Below are 21174 nucleotides of genomic sequence, written 5' to 3'. Positions count from 1 at the left end.
ACCATTTCATATCAGCTTCTATACTTGCCTGGGTTTGTTAACCTTTTTATCACTGTCAAGATAATCATGTCTTATTGTCTTCATTCAGGTTTGCTCTTTGCCGAGATAGAGAGACTTTCTAACACCAATCAAGAGTCCACTGAGAATACCTATCATCCTCTAGTACTGTGTGGTGATTTCAACAGTGTTCGCACTCTCCTTTTACAAGTTTATCAAGAAGGTAATGTCACGTATCAAGGTATGGCCGGCGTGGATGTATCAGGACAGGAGATGGGACGAGCAAGAGTACTCATGAGAAGCCCTCTATGGCCCAAGGAGATTGGAGTTAGCTCACACTGCCGTTATGAAGACACTGATGTCATGACACAATCATCTAGAAATTCAGGTTGGGTTCTTATCCTCTTTCTCGTGGAAGTTTTGTAATCTGTTAAAATTAAATAAAGGGCATTGGCAAAGTAGCTTTGGTAGACTTTTTAGTTTGTGTTCTTTTCATTTTGGAAAAAAATATGGCTAAATAAATAAATAAGTGCTTTCTTCTTTTACTTGGCTGGGAAAAAAAAATGGAAATGTTATTATTGTGCTAAATGAGTTTATAAGATATCCATGTTGTTTGATTTTAATCTAAAGTAATTTATGTTTTTCTATCTGTTTGCACACGTCTGTTTTATACAGCCATCATTACCCTATTTAAGGCTGTAATCCTCAGTATTTAAATCAATGAGCTCAGGGCATCAACTGAATGGTTTGTTGGAAATAGTGAAAATAGCAGCCCACGGGCTGAACTACATTCAGTTCACAATAAAAGCACTTAAAACATATAGCAATGTTAAAACAATTATAACATAATGCTTGCGAGAATACATTGCAAGTTCAGATAAATAAGTTACATGTATAATATTATGACAAAAAATGTATATAAAAAACCAGCATTATTCTGAAAGTTAACACTTATAACTGTGATTTAGAATGTCTCTTATGATACTGAATCCTGATAATTAGAGAAATCTTGTATAAGTAGAGTATAGGTGTGAAAGTAAGATGGAAGAAGCATAACTGAAAGTTAATATTCATGGAAACAAAGTTACAAAATAAACGTTGTTTATTTTGCATAGATTTAAAATATGATGATGTTTTCTTATGAAATAGATCCTAACTCACCTTGAGTTTACTATCCACTTCTTGCCTGGGAATAGGTGACTAACATTTTTATTGATAAAAGCTGTTGACCTGAATCTTTTTAACTTTAATCTATTAAGATGAAGTTTATTAGATTAATTGATGTAAATTCTCATTTTTGGTATTATCTTTGTACTTTGCATACAGGTGGTGCTCCAAGGCATAATCGACAGAATTCAAGAGATCGTCCTGCTGATCATTGTGTCCTGCCTGATGACAGCCAGGGACAACTCATCCATCCTTTCTTCTTTTCTTCCGTCTATGATCATTGCCATGGCAACTATGAAATCACCACCAATCATTCAAGTACAAACTGTACAGTGGACTATATCTTCTACAGCGAATCAATGTCATCTAAAGCAGGAAGTCCATATAAACCTCTAGGTACACCAAACTTCACAAGTAATCTTTCGCTTGTCAAACGGCTTACTCTCTTTACTGATGGTGAAGTCAGAGCCATGGGAGGACTACCTAATGTTCATTGGACATCTGATCATCTCTCTCTCCAAGCTACTCTACGCCTTACTACAATGGACTGACGGTGAAGTCAGAGCTATGGGTGGACTGCCTAAAGTTCATTGGACATCTAATTATCTCTCTCTCTCCAGTCTCCAAGCTACTCTACGCCTTACTACAATGGACTGAATAGACTTTGTGTTTTTATAAATACCTTGAATTACCAATGATTTGATAAACATTTTTGAGATGATGATTTTAAGTATAAGCTAGATCTATTTGTGCAGTGGTATTATGTTAAATGAAATGCCAAATGAAACCTAATTGAGATGAAAGGTATTTTATTTGTTTAATAGTTTTACAAGTCACTTTAAAGAATTTTGTCCAAAACAACCTGGAGGATAGAGTTGACATTTTAACCTTGTAAAAGAAAACTTCACTCTGGACAGCTGTTATTTATATGATGTCCTTTTATATACATTTATCGTAGATTCTTCATGAAGTTATACAGGTCTCTCAGGTCCCAACTCTTTGCCTTGAATATGGCCACCCTGTGCTGTCTTGAAAGTATTTATGCTAAGTCGCTCTAACAGAATTAACGTATGCCCTGAAAAGCACACAAACATAAGATTACCGTAGTCCCACGCCTCTAAAAAAAGTCCATAGAAAGTTGATGACTCAGTGCTTTGGCAAATATACCCTGAGCAAAGGAGAGCAAAGTCATGAATCTTAACTATTTGCACAATGGAAATGTATACGTGTACATGTCTTACTATTTCATCAACTTAGTACTCAAGGCATTACAATGATGGGTTATATCAACATCTGCTTGTCGCCTGTTTCACACTTTTTAACCCTTTTTGGTTTGTCGCAATTAAACTATCAAAGCTAAGCAGTCAGATACCATTGCTCAGGCACAGCTCAGGCAATTCTTTATAGATAATGATAAATTATAGTTATGATTTGTAAATATAATTCATGTTGATCATAAACAAGTGCACTTCCCCTCATGAGTTTCAGTACTCATCTCCAATAAATGTATGTTTTTTATTAAGAGAATGGTGTTTACTATTTATCCTTCTTCTCAACAAAGTTTTAGCTAAATTTACATTCCTTAATTCATTATTATTATTAATATCCAATTCATTGTGATATGTCAGGGTTACTGAAAATGATCATCATTACTCAGAGATATAAGGGGGTAAATACACCTTCTTTCTACTACCTCATTAATCCTGTATTACATAGCACTAATGTGAATTCTGAGAGTACTTTAGGCAATGATGGTACTTTCAATCTGGGCATAGGCCAGTTACATGTATGGTATTGATGATTGGTTGACCTTTGACCTGGGGGTATTGATGAATGTAGGATATATCAACAATAAGTACATGTATGAACAAGTGAGCTTTAAAGATACCATGTCCCTTTTGCAGCCCACATCAAATTCTGTAGAACATTGCAGGAATTATGAATATGTCATGTTTGCCCTATCTGTGAAATTTTAACATTAGCAGTGTCCTAATATTCAAATTATGCAAGGAAACCCGTTTACTTGCTAGACTTCACATGAGCATGAGCAATTGTCTACATCAATAACCCACTACTTATAATTGCCCAATTTAAGCTGATTTAATCTTTGTGCAGCACAAAACGTACGACCATTCTTACAATGGTCTGAAAATTCACAAACTAATAGTCGTTATTTTCCCACTTAAAGACATTTTCAGCCCCCTTTTGTTAGGGAAGTTCTAAATTAGTATTATCTTTCAAATGCCGTTCGAATTTAACCTTTTCATTTGTTTGCCCTGCAAAGGGGACATAATACCTTTAAAATAGTAGTTATCTTAATTTCAACAGACATTATTCAGACAAAACAGAAATATTGAGTTTGAACTATTTATGTGTACAGAGTGTTTGCATGTTGAGATAAACAATCAAATTCATTCATACTACTCCAGGAAATGTATAGTTTATTTAAATGATTTTTTGCAGACTAAGAATTCATATTGAGGCATTGTTTTTCACAGTTGCAAATTTGTTGAAATAAAAGAGGACGAAGCTGATATATTTCTGATTTGATTTTTCCACATTCTATATTGCGTGTCTTGATTTGTGTATGCATGTACTTCAACCAATCAGCACTATCATTGACAACATTAGGGATTAAATGATGTTCAATCAAAGTTATCACCTAATTATGACAAAGGCTGTGTTTATATGGCTCTTCATAACAAAAATTCAAAACATGAATCACTTTAATCATGTTTTGCTGTACATATAGTGTGGGATCTTGTGAGGCATTAATGTGACTCATTAACATTGTTGAAGGTTGATGAAAAAGTTGCATAATTTGTGTATAAATGTACTTTATTCCTTCTACTGTACTAACCCTGTAACATGCACAAAATCCTGAAAAAATTCTCAAACCACAAGAAAATTTATGGTTTTCTTTGAGGGTGTCACTGTGCGACACCCTCTTACATTGAATTTTCCCAATCGTTTTTCCATGAAAATAAGATATAAGACAGATTTTAAAAAAATCTGTCAACACTTAAATGTCTTGAATGGTATATAGAGCCAACTCCCTGCTTTGTGACGATTTACATTCACCTAATATGTAATTAAATTGCAATAATATAGTTGGGAGAATTAAGGAATCGATCAGATCAGTTTTTCCCAATTTTTATCATTATTAATGGTCTGTTTTCACTCAAACTTTCAGATTATCTTTAATTGTACATCTAACATTAAAGTCACTACCTTAGCACCATTTTCTCTCATCTGAACAAAGTTACCAAGTCCCTTTAATCATCACATCGAAATCGTTATTTCCATGAAACAGTTAAACCTGTAGTAGAAGTGTGATATAAAATACATGTATGAATGTATCTAAAAGCAGTTACATTGAGGCCTTTATATCTCCCTTTTCAAAACACAAAGATATAATACAAAATAATACAACATTAGTACTAGTAAAAATAATGATGATGATGATAATAATAATAACAATCACCCCACACACACACACACACACGCACACACATGCTCCACTTGTTCTCATACGTTACTACTGTTTACGTATACGTGTATTTGTATAATATATTTGTCTTTCTCCAGTATGTCAGTCTATATGACTCACTCTAATTCTGTCTCTCTTTCTGAATGAAATCTCGATTCTCTGTTTCTTTTCTATTCCACCAAATGTGTGACGTTCCCTCTGCCGCCTATACAGTTCCTCTCTCTTTCTCTCTCTCTCTCTCTCTGTCTCTCTGTCTCTCTCTATCTCTTTCTCTCTATCCTCTCTCAATGGCCCCTTCGTGTTTGTTTATCGTCTCGTTTGCTTTTGAAACTGTGCGACCTACCGTATCACAACCAACAATGATTTGACAAAAACGCAATAATATTTCACATTTGTGTGCTTTTCCGATATGCAGAATTGAATATTTTATGGTACGCGATGGTACGGTTGCAAAGGTATTAAACGCTAATTCAACAAGTACCGACATAATAGAAGGCCTTTTTACTATTCGTGCGCGAGATAAATTATTCTGTATGATCCGTTTGGAGTAGCATGCATTAGGTGAAGCTGAGAAATTACTACTATTCCATTAGAGTACCGACTAGAGTACCGGCACCATAGAACAGTACATCAATACATCTGTCAGCTAAACGATGGGCGGGATGACTATGGTATACATGTATATCTTAATATTCTACGGTATGGCTTTCATTCACAGAGGGACACCTGTACAAGGTGAGATTAACACGCATAATTTATGTAGGCATCATTCTGCTCTGTGTTACGTTCAGTGTGTCTGTATAGACAGATAAATATATTAAGAGAGAAAGTGAGACTGAAAGAGAGAGAGAGAGAGAGAGAGAGAGAGAGAGAGAGAGAGAGAGAGAGAGAGAGAGAGAGAGAGAGAGAGAGAGAGAGAGATATTCGGGGGGGGGGGGGGGAGGGTGCTGTTGAGAAGGAGAGTATGATTCATTGAAATATGATTTTGCAATACCAACATTCTGGCATTATTATGGCAACAAATACCATGTATTAAACACACACCCCAAGGTGGCAGAGACGATTTGTTGCTAGGTCGGACAAGTTCTTTGAGCAATATTTGTCAAAATACAATGATAGTATAGATTGTGAGCTGAAATAAAGGGGGGGGGGGGATTGGACACAGCCGGGCAAACTATAGCCCCTTTTAATAAACTCGTACAGAAAATATACATCATTGCACTGCAGCAATGGGCCTACTTAATGACAACCTTGTACATAATTATTTTCTACGGCAACGCCATTTAAAGGGCTCACCTTTCAATATCATGCTTCATTTCCCTCTCGTATACATTATCAAGTAGATTTTAAACCCTTAAACCTCCTCTAAAGTGTTGGGAGCACCAATAATTTCACGTAAATTGTATCAGGCAGTCATATAAAACACATTTCTGAAAGGATTTTCAAAACAAATGTGTTTGAAGTCGAATATTGATAAAAGAATACCAAAAAAAAAAAAAAAAAAAAAATCTGCGTACAACAGAAAACCCAAATTACGTATTCTTTTATCAATATTTGTCTTCAAACATATTTTGGGGTAAAATCTTTGTACAAGTGTTTCTAAATGACATCCTCTTTCAAATTATGATACAATTTAATTGAAATTTTGCCATTAAATTTGTTGGCAAATTTGGGGATGCCAACACTGTCTTTTGAGGGGCTTTAAGCATTTCGACCTTTGTCGACCACGGCTCGTGACACTCATTCTACTTCCTAGCAAGTGAGTTAGAGCAGTTCAAATTAATGCAAACAAATAACAACTCACCACTGTTCTCTCCAACACATAATAGTCTTGTTAAAGTCAAAGAGAACATAATACAAAACCTTCCCATTTAAAGCTTATCTGCCGTAGTTTATAGGAGGGATTAGACTGCCCTGCAAGGTCACTGGACAGGTGGTTATCTCATCAACTCAGCCCTCAGTTAACATAAGAAAAGGAGGATCATGGGGGACCAATGGTCACCGATTAGTCATTGTTTGTTATATAGAGGGCGCAAGTAGCTACAAGTAGTGCAGTGGGCCTTTAAGTTCTTCTAATAAGGGAAGCCTTGTTTGCAAGAACGAATGTTTGATAAAAGTTTTCAATTTTCAAAACGAAAATGAAAGCTATTTCAATCGTGGAAAGCAGTAAGTTGCAAGGAAACAGGTCGCTTATCTTATTTGCTAGCCATTGCCCTTTTATAGCTTTTTTTCCCTTTATTCACTACTGTGAGACAGAGAAAATAAGTTTCATGATCTTCATTAACTCTAATAAGGCCGGGAGGGGGGCATTATGCCCCCCTCCACGATTTTTCTGATTGCTCGAGAACGCATATGGATGGCGCCCCGCCGCTCGCTGACTTTTTTTTTTCGAGTCTTGCGCAACTTTTAAAAGAATTTTTTTGAAAATCGGACCTACGGTTACAAGGTCACGCGACCTTTCGTCTTTGCATGTCAGCCCGAAAATCGCTCATTTTCGTGATTTGTGTACAAAACATATGGAAAAGTCATTTTTCCTAAAAACAGATCAAACATGGGTTATTGGGTCTTGTTTAAAGTTTAGGTGGTTGTTTTGGGAGTCAAAATAGTTAAATTGTAGTAAGAAATGAAATAAAACAACAAAAACAATGAAATACATAAGTTAAAAAAAACAATGAAATACATAAGAAAATATCAAAACAAAGGATAACATAAGGAATAAGCTGGCTTTTCCGAAATTTGTTGTCGTATTATTATTCAGAATGGTCTAATGAATATATGTAGTGAAAAAGAATGCTTAAATATGAATAATATATGATTTATAGGTACAAATGTGATTTGTATGACTTTATTTGCATAAATTACCATAAATATGCAAATGAGTGAATTTTTCAAAAAATTGAAATTATCATATTATTCTATACACTTCACTTGCCATGTGTGCAAATTTTCGTGGCGATCGGCCGCTTTGCAGCTGAGATCTTAAGGGGAGCCATAATGCCCCCCCCCCCCCGGCCCTACTAAGACCTCAAATAGCCCGGCCTTTTTAGGGTTAAGACGTGATCACAGTCACAAACATTTAATACATTAAATCAACCAAATAGCACCAGCTTTATCGATTATGATTTTAATGAATAAATACATTGACACTTGGTTAGAGAGTTTACATGTTGAAGGGAGAGTTGCGAGCAAGTGCAAGCCCTGAACAAAAGAACCATCTCATTAACCAAGTACCAGTAATTAATGACTATCATCAATTCATTCCTATGTCGCTTGTTTGTTCTACAGGCACGACAACCTATCGTCTTGTAGATGGTACGTATGAATCTGAAGGTCGAGTTGAAGTGATATCAACCGGCTTCCCTTTAGCTTCAATTTGTGACAGCCTTTGGGGAATCGAAGATGCGACTGTCATCTGTAAATATCTGAATTATACTGGAGCTGATCTAGCATTACTATCGGGATACTTTGGTGACGCTGGGAATGCATCTGCTTATGATGAGTTGACTTGTACAGGGTTAGAGGACCATCTTCTTCAATGTAGCTACAGTGATGTGGGTTCTGAATGCCCACATTCTGGGAAAGGTGCAGGTGTTACATGTACAGCACAAGGTATGAAACACCATGGTTCAAATTTAAAATACATCTATATAAAGCACGTTTTTATTGAAACCTCTCTCTTATACAGAATAAGTCAGAAAAAATGTCCCAAAAGTTGTACTGTTTGAAGTATGAATATTTAATCATGGGTTTCATGATATGTCTTGATAGAGTTATCCTCCCAGTACATTTAGGTACCATTTTCATTTGAATCTCTACATGCATGACTTAACATCAGACAATCTTTACAAGTCTGTCAGATCTCACTTGCGCCAAGTTGCTGTGAGGAATAAAATAGTGTTTTGAACAAAGACAGCCAGACAGACATAAAAACACAAAAAAAAAAAAAAAGACACAAACACACACGCACACGCAAGAAAACACACGCACAGGCAACGCACACGCCCATACATGATCGTTCCATTCCCGATAAGGCCCACCAAACTGTTACTTTTTGTCGGAAATTCTTCTTCTCGTACGAAAAGTTGAGTGGCCGCTGTCCTTGGTGCGTATTGGCAGATGTTGTGCTGCATGATGATGATAATGATATAGATATAGATTAAGATGGTGGCAATGATGATGATGATGACATGATGTAGGTAGTGAATGTGTACTAAAGGGAAACATTGTCAGGGTTATGCCACTTAAACATTCAGCGATCTTGATAAAAATATATGCTTAATCAGAAAAGGGGAAATTATGACACAATTGTCACCATGTGTGTGTGTGTGTGTGTGTGTGCGTGCGTTTGCATTAGTTTGTGTCTGTGTGTGTGTGTGTCTGTCTGTCTGACTGTCTTTGTTCAATGTACTGTTTATTCCTCACCCAGTAACTTGTGAGATCTGGCAGTCTTGTAAAGATTGTCTGATGTTCAGTCATGCATGCAGAGGTTCAAATGAAAATGGTACCTCGATGTACTGGGAGAATAACTCTATCAAGACATATCAAAACCCATGATTAGATATTCATACTTCAAACAATTCAACTTTTAAAAAGTGGGACATTTTTTCTGACTCACTCTGTAGAGGCCTTAAGAACTCGTAATCGTGCTGCATTGCTGGGATATTATAAAGCTTTGATTATAGAGGTCGAAAGACAGTACTAAATAAAGCTTTATTCTTTGGATCTGCTTCATAGTTTCATGGATGAAGAAGTTCTTCTTAACTCTTAAACAATTGAATAATTCATTAAAATACATAATGTAATTGATTTTTTAAACCTAGGTTATTGATCTCGTGCGGTCTTCAATCAGAAATTGGGCTCTCTGAATATTTCATAGCACACTTCATCCATCATATTTATTTAGTTTAGAGATAAAATGGTATTTTTCAAAACTGCCATTCATCTGTGAGCGATATGCAATATCATTTGATATTTCTGCAGGAAGCCTTCGTATAGCTAATGGGTCTGGACCTGGAGAGGGTCGTGTTGAGATTCTGGGAGAATCTGGAGACTGGGGTACAATATGTGATGATGGATGGGATAAGACCGATGCAGGAGTAGCATGTAGACAGCTAGGATACCCAGATGCTTTAGAAGCCATAGTCAACGTAGGTTATCCCAACACACAGCCGATCTTTGGTCCTGGCTCTGGTCCTATTCTTCTTGATGACCTCAGTTGTGTTGGAGACGAGAGACATTTAAGAGATTGCCGGGTCACAAAAGGATGGGGTGTCCATGACTGTACACATGGCGAGGATGCCGGAGTAGTATGCGATACAAAACGTGAGTTGAGCTTAACAATATAGTATTGAATATACAGACACACTGAACGTAACACAGAGCAGAATGATGCTAATCTTATATATATTTTTAGAAATTATAATACAAATTCAATTTTGGACTCGATTGGAATTTTATTGCCTATAAACGTCATTTGCTTTTGTAGGATATCATTAGTAATATTTAACAGAAATTACGAAAAGTAAAGAATCTTTATGGGCCAATCAGATTTACGTAACGAAAATGATTTCTATATCATAATCAAAATGAAATGAAATGAAATTAATGAAATACTTATCCATCTGTGAATTATTGGGAAACATTTCTAAAATATCAAACTACGCAATTTCTTGAAAATGCAGGCGTACAGAGCTGGCTTTTCTTAATTGCTCTAATTTCCTTTTACGTATGTAAACTGATATTAGAAAAACGAAGAAATATCTATATCGACCCTTTTTGACTTACATCAAACAGTTTGGAGAAAAAAAAATCACGTTTTATTTACTTAACTACAAAAAATACGAGTAGCTATCATCATGTTTCTTTAGTTGTATAATCAAAGTTTCATGTATTACCTTGTCTCTCTTCTGTCTTCTATTTGAAGTCTTTCTACCAATTATATCATTCGCTTTGCAGTGATTCGATTGGAAGATGGAGAATACTCTAATCAAGGTCGAGTTGAGGTGTATCACGGTGGGACATGGGGAAGCATTTGTTCTTCACTCAGTTGGAATATTAATGCTGCTCATGTTGCGTGTAAAGAACTTGGGTTTCCATTGGGAGCATTGGAAGCCATATCATTAGACCATGGACCTACTATAGTCGGAGAGGATAGGCGAGTCTTACTGGACGAGGTGAACTGTTTTGGTAACGAGTCTCGCGTTGGAGATTGTCAGTCTTTAGGTTGGGCTAAGGTTCAAAGCTGTACCTCACATCCACATCATAATCAAGTTCAACGCGCTGCAGGTGTCATCTGTAATGGTAAGTATCATGAAGCAACATGTGTAAATGAATTAATAGTATTTATGATAAATATTAATTACTCTGTAGGATGATATAAGCTAACATGTATGAAAGAAAACATATGAACCGACAAAAGTCAGAATTTACCCGAGTATTGTACCCCATTCACTCTTGATAAGTGAATATTGAGATTGGATTATTTAAACTTTGATTTAATTCCTCCTATTCCATGTGGAAATTTATAGAGATATCGACTGCTTCGAGAAGCCAGCTGCCGAGGGGTCATGGCAAGATGTGCAATTTCTCGAGAGCCTATAGAACAGCTAGACCTCGAATATTAAAGCAGTCGAATATTAAAGCAGTCTTTTATATGCCGAATAATAACAATAATAATAATAATAATAATAATAATAATAATAATAATAATAATAATAATAATAATAATAATAATAATATCATGTCTTGTTTACCCAGGGTAGCCGCATCAGTATTCATACTGTTCTCCCTGATATAGAGCCCTGCAATCATATTATTACCCCGGCTTTAACCGAGTTACCATTAAAAGGTGCTCAGGCATTCAAGGAATTTCTTCCTATCGGGTACCCATTTACCTCACTTTGGTGGAGTATGTCAAATGTAGATTAATGTCTTGCCAAAGGACGGTACTCGAACCGGGAACCATGCGACCCAAAGTCCGGTGACGTATCCACTAGACCACGACACCTACCAAAAATTCTTACCTTATCCTTTTATTGAGTAAAGACTGGTTAAAACATCACGGAAAATCTGAGAAACTGTTTATCTTTGCTGGAAAAATGACTGAAAGTTTCAACCATTTGGGAATCGCAGACAAAAAGCACTGTATGGGGTCCGCGCTCGCACAAAGACAATTTTAACACGTGAACCAATGGGGATCTGAGCACAATTGATTAATGCGGCCTGTTAATACCCGGGGCAACTGGCATCTTTAAAAAGACTATTGATCGGTAGACGGGTATGAGGGCACTTTTCAAAGGACTATTGACTGGTAGGCGGGTATTGAGGGGAATGGCTAAAATCACGACTGCAATTTCGACAAATTAGATGGGTAGATTTTCAAAGAGAGGTATATAATATAATAACAAATAAAATATATCTCTGCAATTTTCCTGGTAAAGGTACAGTCCTAAAGCAAGACACATCGGATTTCTTCGACCTGCCATTGTCTAATGTTGACAACACCCTGCTGATATTGATTAAAGCATTAATCAGGGTATGCGCTATTCTCACTTTATGTATGCTTCAAGTAGTAGTTGTTTTTATCGTGGTTTATGTGTCTAATTATTGTGTAGATCCAGCAAACGTCGTTAGACTTCTGAGTGGATCTAGCAGCTATGAAGGTGTGGTTCAATTCCGATTTAGATCTGAACCTGGTTTAATATGTGATCCTGATTGGAGTGATAAAGAAGCAAATGTGACCTGTCGACAGCTAGGATACCAGTATGGACGAAGTGAAAAGGCAGTTTCACTTGGACCATTATCTGGAACCATTTTAAACCTGGACTGTCGCTGTAACGGAACTGAACAACACCTGGGAGATTGTCACTTGTCTCAGTTCCTCGCCGAAGAATGCGACCCAATAAACCACATAGCTCAAGTCAAATGTGGACCTCCAAAAGGTAAGAAATAACACTTTGAAATCCAATAATTTTAATATTGATTGTGACTTCATCTCGTAGCTCGAAGCAGTTTGCAGGTCATCAAAAAGTCATCCTAGTTATTTAGTAAACGGTTGTGGAATCTGGCATGTAATAATATCCTCTCACTGGATTCTTTACAGAGTTCGATCTTCGCTTGGAGGGGAGCGTCTACACTGAACAAGGCAGAGTGGAAGTGTATTTTGATAATGAATGGAGCTCCATCACCGATAATTACTTCACTTATTATGAGCGAGATACAGCATGTCAACAGCTAGGGTATGAAGGTGCACTTCATCTCTACAATACGTATAGCTTATTTGAGAGAGGAACAGGCAGAATTGTCATCGATGATTTAGAGTGCTACTCATTTCAGTACAAGATAACTGACTGTAGTATTACTTTCACCGGTAATACCTCAGCAAACACTCATGATGATGAACTTGAAGTCGTCTGTGTTCCGCATGGTAGGTCATCCCTGTTAGTATGGAAACATGATTGCTTAACACATATGGGTCATCACGCCGAATTTCGCAACGGAGGAGGGGGGGGGGGGGGGGGTAAGAGGACATTTTTTTTGTTGGTCTCAAACAGTTCGCAGCAACGTCTGAGCCAGCCGCTGAATAAGGGGGGGGGGGGGGGGGTACGAGCACTTTTTTTATGTGTCCAAAATTTGAAAATATGGCCGATCGATCTTTCGTTTCGTTGAGGGGGGGAGGGGGTGAGGTAGGCTTTTTTTTAGGTCACATATTACCACTATTTTTTAAAAATATTTGTTTATTAAAAAAGAAAGAAAAAAAATAGGGGGGGGGGTAACCCCAACCCCCCCCCCCCCCGCGTACGCGCCTGAATGTATTTCATAATTATTTAACAGAGTAATACACCCATTTTAAACGTCAGCTCTACATAATCTTCACAGAAAAAAGTACATGTAAGCATCAGCAATCTATACCACTCTGCAAGAAAATGATATGTGTCAATGAAAATTTCTTGTCATCAACCATAAATACCAAGGAAGAGACTACTCTGAGACAATTCATATTATATTGCTTTTCCAAGTAGTCTGAGTGGCGAAACATTAGGTACATTATACAAATAATGCACTGCAGTGAGGGCATTAGTAAGAATTACCAACACAAGGTACCTTTGGAACAGTCTAACACGCCCTAGGCGAACAAAATGCTGTGTATTATTTGTTTTTATAAAATTGTGGCGTGGATCCTTGTTATTTGATAAATAGCCCTCATCTCAAAGTCCGTACATTACTAATTCTAGGTCTACATCTATATATGACTGATCTCGATCTAACTTAGATAACTAATGCGTTTTAAATTTCGCGGCAGCCATTTTCGCGAGTAAAAGTAAAACGATAAATCTCAAAGGTTTCGATCGCAAAACATGATCGCCAATGACCGGTTATTACCCAAATTTAATACGCGTTAGGCAAAAATAAAGGCCTGGCCACGTGTACGCTAGCTTTCAACCAATCATTTGATTAGGATCTACGTCATCATCTTATAAATACTGTTATTATTGTGTTATTTTCCACTAGTCTGAGTGAGAATCAGTAGGTACATAAACTGTTATTATTGTGTTATTTTCCACTAGTCTGAGTGAGAATCAGTAGGTATATATACTGTTATTATTGTGTTATTTTCCACTATTCTCAGTGATGAATCATAAGGTACATATACTGTTATTATAATGTTATTTTCCACTAGTCTCATTGGCGAATCATTAGGTACATATACTGTTATTATTGTATTATTTTATTTCCACTAGTCTCAGTGGCGAATCACCCTATCAGATTGATCAATGAGAAAGGTCAGATTAACATGGAGTATGGCAGAGTGGAGATTTTCCATGACGGTATCTGGGGATCAGTATGTGTTAATTACTTTAGGGATGCTGAGGTGAGTTGTTCTTTTGTGTTCCGAACAGTACCGTGCAGAAGCGGCCCTCCCGGGGGCTATTTTTTTTTCCCAAACAGGTTTGTCAATGCTAATATTTCCGGTCATCTGATTGGCTGATATGTTAGGTCATTAGCAATGACGTAACCGTTAGGGTGAGTGATAGGGTTATAGAAATCATGCAGATTCACCTTCATCAACCCATCGTTGGCTCAATCGGTAAGGTCAGCGTAATACAATCTCAGAGTTGTGGGTTCAAGTCTCAGTTTATTCAGTTTTTTTGCCTTTATAAATAGTGAGGCAAAGCAATAACAAATCAAAGTCTAATTCTCGCTACCCCAAATAGCGATTCTGCCGAGATCCGGGGAAAATCCTGAAAACGCGCATTGCATTATGGGATAGCTTTTCGACATTACAGCTTCCTGTGCAGGCGCGCGATAGCGCAAACGTAAAATGCCGTCGCCACACAACGTGTATGCACCGAATATGTCGTCTGCTCGGTCTTGTTTTCTTTTCGCAAATATTTCAACGTTTATTTGAACATTTCATTCGTTGTTTTTTGCGTCTTTTGACATCAGTGACGATGGTTTTCTTTTGTGAGGCTGCACAGTGCTGGGCTCATGAGCGTAAGAACCCTGAAAAATGGGGGTGGATGAAGGCCGTGACTTGGGATGGGACTCTATACCGGAAGTTGTAGTGACGACCCGAGAGAGTGAAAATTACCTCGTCTCGCGAATTTCGAGATTTTCGTACCTATTTAGGGTAGCGAGAATTGTTTGTGACCTCTTTCCATGCTGCTAATGACGTAGAACACTCGGCACTTGACAAACACAAGGTACGATAATACGCCAACGGCGGACTGTACTATACTGGAAGAAGAAGAAGAAGAAAGAAGAAGAACATATCAGCCATTGAGAAGAACGGAAATATAAGAAATTCCAAACCTGTTTGGGAATAAAAATTTCGGGGGGGGGGGGGGGGGGGGGGGGGGCACAGTGCCCCCACTTTTTCAACCACTCTAAAAATGTGCCTCTTTTACTTTTATAAGTGTCCCTATTAATTTGTAAAAGTGCCCCTTCCCATTTTCCTTCGACAAGTTCCTATTTTCCTTTGCAAAAAGTGTCCATTTTCCTTTCTCATAAGGAATCTCTATTAAGTGCCTCTTGTTAGGTACGAGAAGTGCCTCATTTCTCTTTTGATAAGTGCCCCCTTCACCTCTGATAATGGTCCTATTTAAATCTGAGAGGTGCCTCTTTTACTTTGACAAGTGCCCCTTTTCCAATGTAAGAAGTGCCCCTTCCCCTTTTAATATCTACTCCATTTTAACTCGGATCAGCTCGGATCGGATATATTTTCACATGTGTCCTTTTCCTTTCTAATAAGTGCCCCTTTTCCTAATGATAAGTGCCCCATTTAAAAAAGAGCGCCTTCCCCTTCTCATAAGTGCCCCTTCTCTGGTAAATGACCCTTTCCAGGTACGAGAAGTTACTCCTTTTCACTTCAGATAGGTGCCCATCTCACCTCCGATAAATGCCCCTTTAAAATCTGATCGGTGCCCATTTTCTTTTAACTAATGTCCATTTTTCCTTTATTACAAGTGTCCCTTTTTCATTCACATAAGTGTCCCTTGTCATATCTGGTCATTGCCCCTTTTCAGGTGCGATAAGTGCCTCTTTTCACCTCTGATAATTTCTCTTTTAACAATGTATAATAATATCTTATAAATGACCCTATCAAAATCTGATGAGGGCCTCTTTTCCGTCGACAAATGCCCATTTCCTATTCTCATGACTGACTTTTTTCATCCCTGGTGAGTGCTTCTCTTTGAAGGTGTAAAAAGTGCCCCATTTTTACCTCTGATAATTACTCTTTGTACTTTGGAACACGTTTCTTTTCTTTCCTGATAAGTGTCCCGTTTTCCTCTCATCATTAAACGCGCACTAGCTAATTTCAAGCGACTAAGAGCAATTTCCCCCATCTATAGATGATGTACTTATGTTACTTATCAAAGGTCTGTTTAGTCTTCCGGTATGAAAATGTGCTTATAACCCCATTAGGATTGGGTTTTTTACTTTTTTATAAGATGTAATTTTTCGCACTGCGACCTCACACATCTTAAGTTTTTCCTCGCTCGCTCGCAAACAGTTTTTTAGACAATCAAACCAAACTGCAAAGCATGATGCTTAAGCAATATCTTGTATGGTGTACAAAGTTAAACAAATGTTGAAATCATCCCTGATAATAATGTAGGGGTATATACCAATGTCTAAAAAAATTGTATATTTTCGCTTTGAGATTTTCCTTTGTAGGTGCCCTTTTTCGAGAACGTGCCCTTTTTTCTTGGTGCCCCCCCCCCACTTTGGAAGTCACTCGGTTGCCCCTGGTACTGTGGTAAAATACCATGGCTAAATTTCAAAATATTTCTGATTGCTTCGTTTCAAAGTTCGTCAGTTTTTCATTCATTTATTTAATTGTAGTTGCTTTTATTACAGGGTAGCATTGCCAGTTACAAAACTGTTTTCCACATTGGTCATGTTGGCTTCGACAACAATATGATTAAAGATTGAAATCGAATACAAATCAAAAGCTAAGTTCTATGTGAATGTACCAAATAATCGTTTAAGGCAAACTAAGAATAAAATATCAATAATGAAGGCGGATTCAAGACTTTCATTGAAAATTACAAAAAGCAAAAATAAACAAATATTTCATTGTACAATGTTAAATCATATCTATCATCGATAATCTGCTGAATTCACCGGGGGGAGGGGGTTTACACACAAGAATAAAGGAAGTCGCCCTAAATAGTTAGCTTCGACTGTCTAATAACGTTTTCCTCTTATCTCACGGTTAGGATGAGGAAAAAAACACTGACTGATTTTAAGAATTGTCATATATTTCACTTGCGTCATTATGCAGAGAAAAAGAAGCGAATCTATTATACAACAATTCGGATCAGAACATGTATTTTCAATGTGATTCTTATTCATACATATTGCGATGTCATGGCTATTTCGGTATCGTGGTAAAATATTTGGATAGATATATAAGCACTATCTAATTTAACTCCAGAAATTGCGTTCTTGTTCCATCTTATTCCAGTACATGTATCATTAATTTTAATCAGTCTATTTTACGTTCCTGATTAATGCGGCCTTTTTCAATGTACTAAAGAAAACCCTTTATCTGAATCATTCCAGTCACGATATACAGGGGTGGGTGCATTCTAGTTTCTACACAATATTGGATCTTTCTGAACTCGATTATCATCTTTGATTAAAATTCGATTACAATTTTATTGCCATTCAATGAATTGATGTTGGCTTTTTCTTCCATACTAATCCACAGTTAATCTGCAGAGAACTTGGATATAATGATGTCACATATGCAAGAAGTCTCATTCTAGGATCGTACTCCATCCCTGATCCAAGCTGGGTTTGGTTTCGTTTGGAATCGTGTGATAATTTGTTTATTAGCATGCGGAATAAACAACATCTCTTTGAATGCCGATTTACATCATGGGGTAAAATTGATGTATGTTACAACAATCGTCTCATTGGAGTTCAGTGTATTGACAGCATACCCATTGTTACAGGTAACAATGGACGTCACGTCATCCCTCACAGTTGAAATGATTGTACTCTTTTTATTTCATTCTCACCCATCGCCCCGAGTCTCTCTCTATCTTTCTATTTTAGCTCTATATCAAATTATGTAATTGAATTGAATCTATTCACCACTTTTATAAAAACATACAAAGTCAAATAAAACAATAAAATATTTCTGGCAAACATAGATAATCCAAATAAAATGGAAAATACACTAAATCAACTTCCTGTCTTGTCTCCAAATACATTCCTTAATTTACATGTGTAACTTTCTCCTCTTTTCTTCTCCGCATTTGTTATTTTCGTGTAATATATTGATAGCATTTTGAAACTTTTATATATTGTCTACCTTTGTCTATTTTTAATGAAAGTATTGAATATAATAAATCGATCTGAACTGAACAATCTAAAATATTCAGTACTTGTATAATTTGTATTTATACCAGGATACTAGGCCTATATTTTAATCAAATTCATTTCAACCTTCTTTATTGCTTCCAGATTTAATTTTATCTTTTGACATACCTTAATTTTGACCTTTGACCAACCTACTCCGAAATCACACTTAGGCTTTATTTTGATACCATGTACCTTCATATCAAATTTCATTAAAATTCTTCTAACATTACTAAAGTTATGGAACGAAAACCGAATTTGTTACGACGGAATAAGGTCAAACGGAAGGACGGTAGCGTTATTTCCCCCTCCGACTTCGTCGGCGAGGAAAAAAAATAATTGTAATGGCGCTCATTATTTCATCATTTTTTGTATGTCCGAATTTGTTCGCTCTCTTTGCAGTACCTACATTTTCGAATTCGAATGGGGGGATTCCGACACAGGTATCTGCAAGGGCTGGACTGAATCGGTGGGAAGTCTTTTTGATAGCTGTTGCTTTCATCTTACCTTTGGTCTGTGTGATTGGCTGTTGTTATCATCGGCATCGATCTAAATCAACAAATACACCTAACAACGTAAACTACACATCTACAAACAATGGATCTGTGTCGGTAATTGTGACGTCACTACCACCTCCTTATGTCCCTTCTTCACCATCTCCTATGGAATTACCACCAAGCTATGATTCAGTAATCCAACCAACAAATCAAACCGATCAACCGACTGATGACAACGTTACCCGTCCAGAAGACGTGACTACCAGTGATGCTAATAGTAGCATTCATTCATCGCTAACACCCACCAATGTCTCGAACGTTGGTGATCACTCAGATGCAAGGCCTACTAATCTAACAGAGGACAATAACACTGGTGATGTTGACAATCATTCAGAAGCCATCACCCCAAAGAACACTCATAATGTTGATGACGTTACCTTAGCGTCAAATGATGCTCATGTGTAACATACCTGGCGCTGTAAAAAGTGTTTATCGTCCCTTTCTCTGAAATAAGTAGCTAAGCTGACATTTAGATGACGTCCATCCTCTGCTCCTGCAATTTATTTTCACTGCATTATTACCATACAATGAGCTAACAACAAATTATACAAAGAAAAAGGAAAAAAGTGCCATGTTGAAGAAAGTAGGAGTGAATTACAGTGAAGCTTCTTTATTGGCTGTTTTAGGACACGTGAGTGAACCCGGTCTTGCTGGATGGAAGGTTTCCCTAATAATCATTGATGTAGTGATACCAATGTGTCTTATAATTACATTGTTCTTTGGGTCACATTTGTACGTTTAGTTAGTCTAGTTATAGATGCAGCCACATTGGTGCGGAAACTTGCAGGTAGGATATGAACATGGGCTTAATACCGAAGGTCCATTCTTGTATGAACAGAGACAAGCCATGGTGAAAGTGTCCCTGGTCTGATTAATCACCGATACAACCGCAGCTAATGCAGCTACTACAAAGTAGTGCCTTGGTGTAACTGGTCAGATTTGCGTTGCAATGTTCTTTTAAAACAATCATTGCAGTTAATTCAATTACAATTTTAATTTTAAAAAACAACATCACAAATCAATTATAAACATTTACAACAAATGTAGAAATGCATATTGGAAACAGAGGGGTCCACTAAAAAGCAATGATTGTACAAGTGTGAACACCTCAAATGATAGTCCGTAACTACAAAAAGAACTACAAAATAGGCACAAAAGGGGGATGCCAATATAGACCAAAACGGGACAAGACAGTACTTTACATGACAAAGATGGAAGAACATGGTCATAATACAAAAAGTAGAAAATGCAAAAAAAAGAAGAAGTGAGAGATCGGGAGGACAGAAAATAATACAAAATGATGAGCTGCATGTGGGGTAGAGAAGAAGATAAGAAAAGTGAAACGGGCATAAGAAAGGAGATAAACATGAGAAGGCACAATATAATATATCAAATTACAGTTTGAGTCAGCGAGTAGACAATGAACTTGTATTCAACAAAAACAACAACAACATATACTTCAAAAAGGTTTAAATGATTGTAATGAAAAGAATTTCTTTTTTTTCCTTAAAAGTATTAATCGATAGAGCATTTTTTATTTCATTACTTAAAGAATTCCAAAACTTTGGACCTTAGTGTATAGTTCTTGCGAAGTTTTAAAAATGCACAGTAAATTATATTACTAGACTTGTTTTATATCGCAGAAATAATACTTGTAGGCTATATATAAATAATTAATATTTAAATCATTTTGAAATATTGATAACCCATCTTTTTTATTGAAAGACTGTGATGCCAAAGACCCATACAAATAATATGAGGTCGAAATCGCAGTTGATGAAATACACCTTAACTAGTATGAGATTATTGATTAACGAGAAGATTTTTCTTCCTTCAGTTTTTAGAGAAATAAAATGAAAATGACTGAAATTGTGTATTTGAAAGTGTTAATTGTTTGAGTGCAGTACTTTTTAATTCAATAGTGAAAAATGTCAGTGTCACAGTAATGAGGAAGAAAGAAGAGAGAGAGAGGGAGAGAGAGAAAGAGAGAGAGAGAGAGAGAGAGAGAAGTGGGAATAGTGGGGGAGAGAACTAGTCAAACAAGAGGGAGAAAAATAAAGAAAATTGTCATAGACGATATTCCGTAAAAAT

At 36.8% G+C, this 21174-nt stretch overlaps 2 protein-coding genes across 3 annotated transcripts; both read left to right on the top strand.

Moving 5' to 3' along the window:
* Nucleotides 1-228: 228 nt before the first annotated feature.
* LOC115929683 (protein angel homolog 2-like) lies at nucleotides 229-3702 on the top strand. Of its 2 annotated transcripts, XR_004066669.1 has the most exons (3): nucleotides 229-385; nucleotides 1324-1928; nucleotides 1969-3702. XR_004066669.1 is itself a non-coding variant. In XM_030999495.1 (2 exons), the coding sequence occupies exons 1-2, from the start codon at nucleotides 241-243 to the stop codon at nucleotides 1713-1715; spliced, it is 537 nt and encodes a 178-aa protein (XP_030855355.1). In that variant the 5' UTR covers nucleotides 229-240; the 3' UTR covers nucleotides 1716-3702. The 2 variants fall into 2 exon arrangements, 1 of the variants encoding a protein (XP_030855355.1); XM_030999495.1 differs by having other exon boundaries at nucleotides 1324-3702.
* Nucleotides 3703-5355: 1653 nt separating this feature from the next.
* LOC115929638 (deleted in malignant brain tumors 1 protein-like) lies at nucleotides 5356-20062 on the top strand. The gene is made up of 9 exons (XM_030999232.1): nucleotides 5356-5389; nucleotides 7940-8263; nucleotides 9635-9976; nucleotides 10610-10954; nucleotides 12268-12594; nucleotides 12756-13079; nucleotides 14395-14525; nucleotides 17871-18117; nucleotides 18929-20062. The coding sequence occupies exons 1-9, from the start codon at nucleotides 5356-5358 to the stop codon at nucleotides 19486-19488; spliced, it is 2634 nt and encodes an 877-aa protein (XP_030855092.1). The 3' UTR covers nucleotides 19489-20062.
* Nucleotides 20063-21174: the final 1112 nt, after the last annotated feature.

The sequence above is a fragment of the Strongylocentrotus purpuratus genome, unplaced genomic scaffold, assembly GCF_000002235.5.
Source record: "Strongylocentrotus purpuratus isolate Spur 01 unplaced genomic scaffold, Spur_5.0 spur5_scaffold_5, whole genome shotgun sequence".
In the NCBI taxonomy this organism is placed as follows: domain Eukaryota; kingdom Metazoa; phylum Echinodermata; class Echinoidea; order Camarodonta; family Strongylocentrotidae; genus Strongylocentrotus; species Strongylocentrotus purpuratus.
The sequence above is the reverse complement of the archived record's forward strand: the minus strand, read 5'-3'. Positions and strand labels throughout refer to the sequence as shown.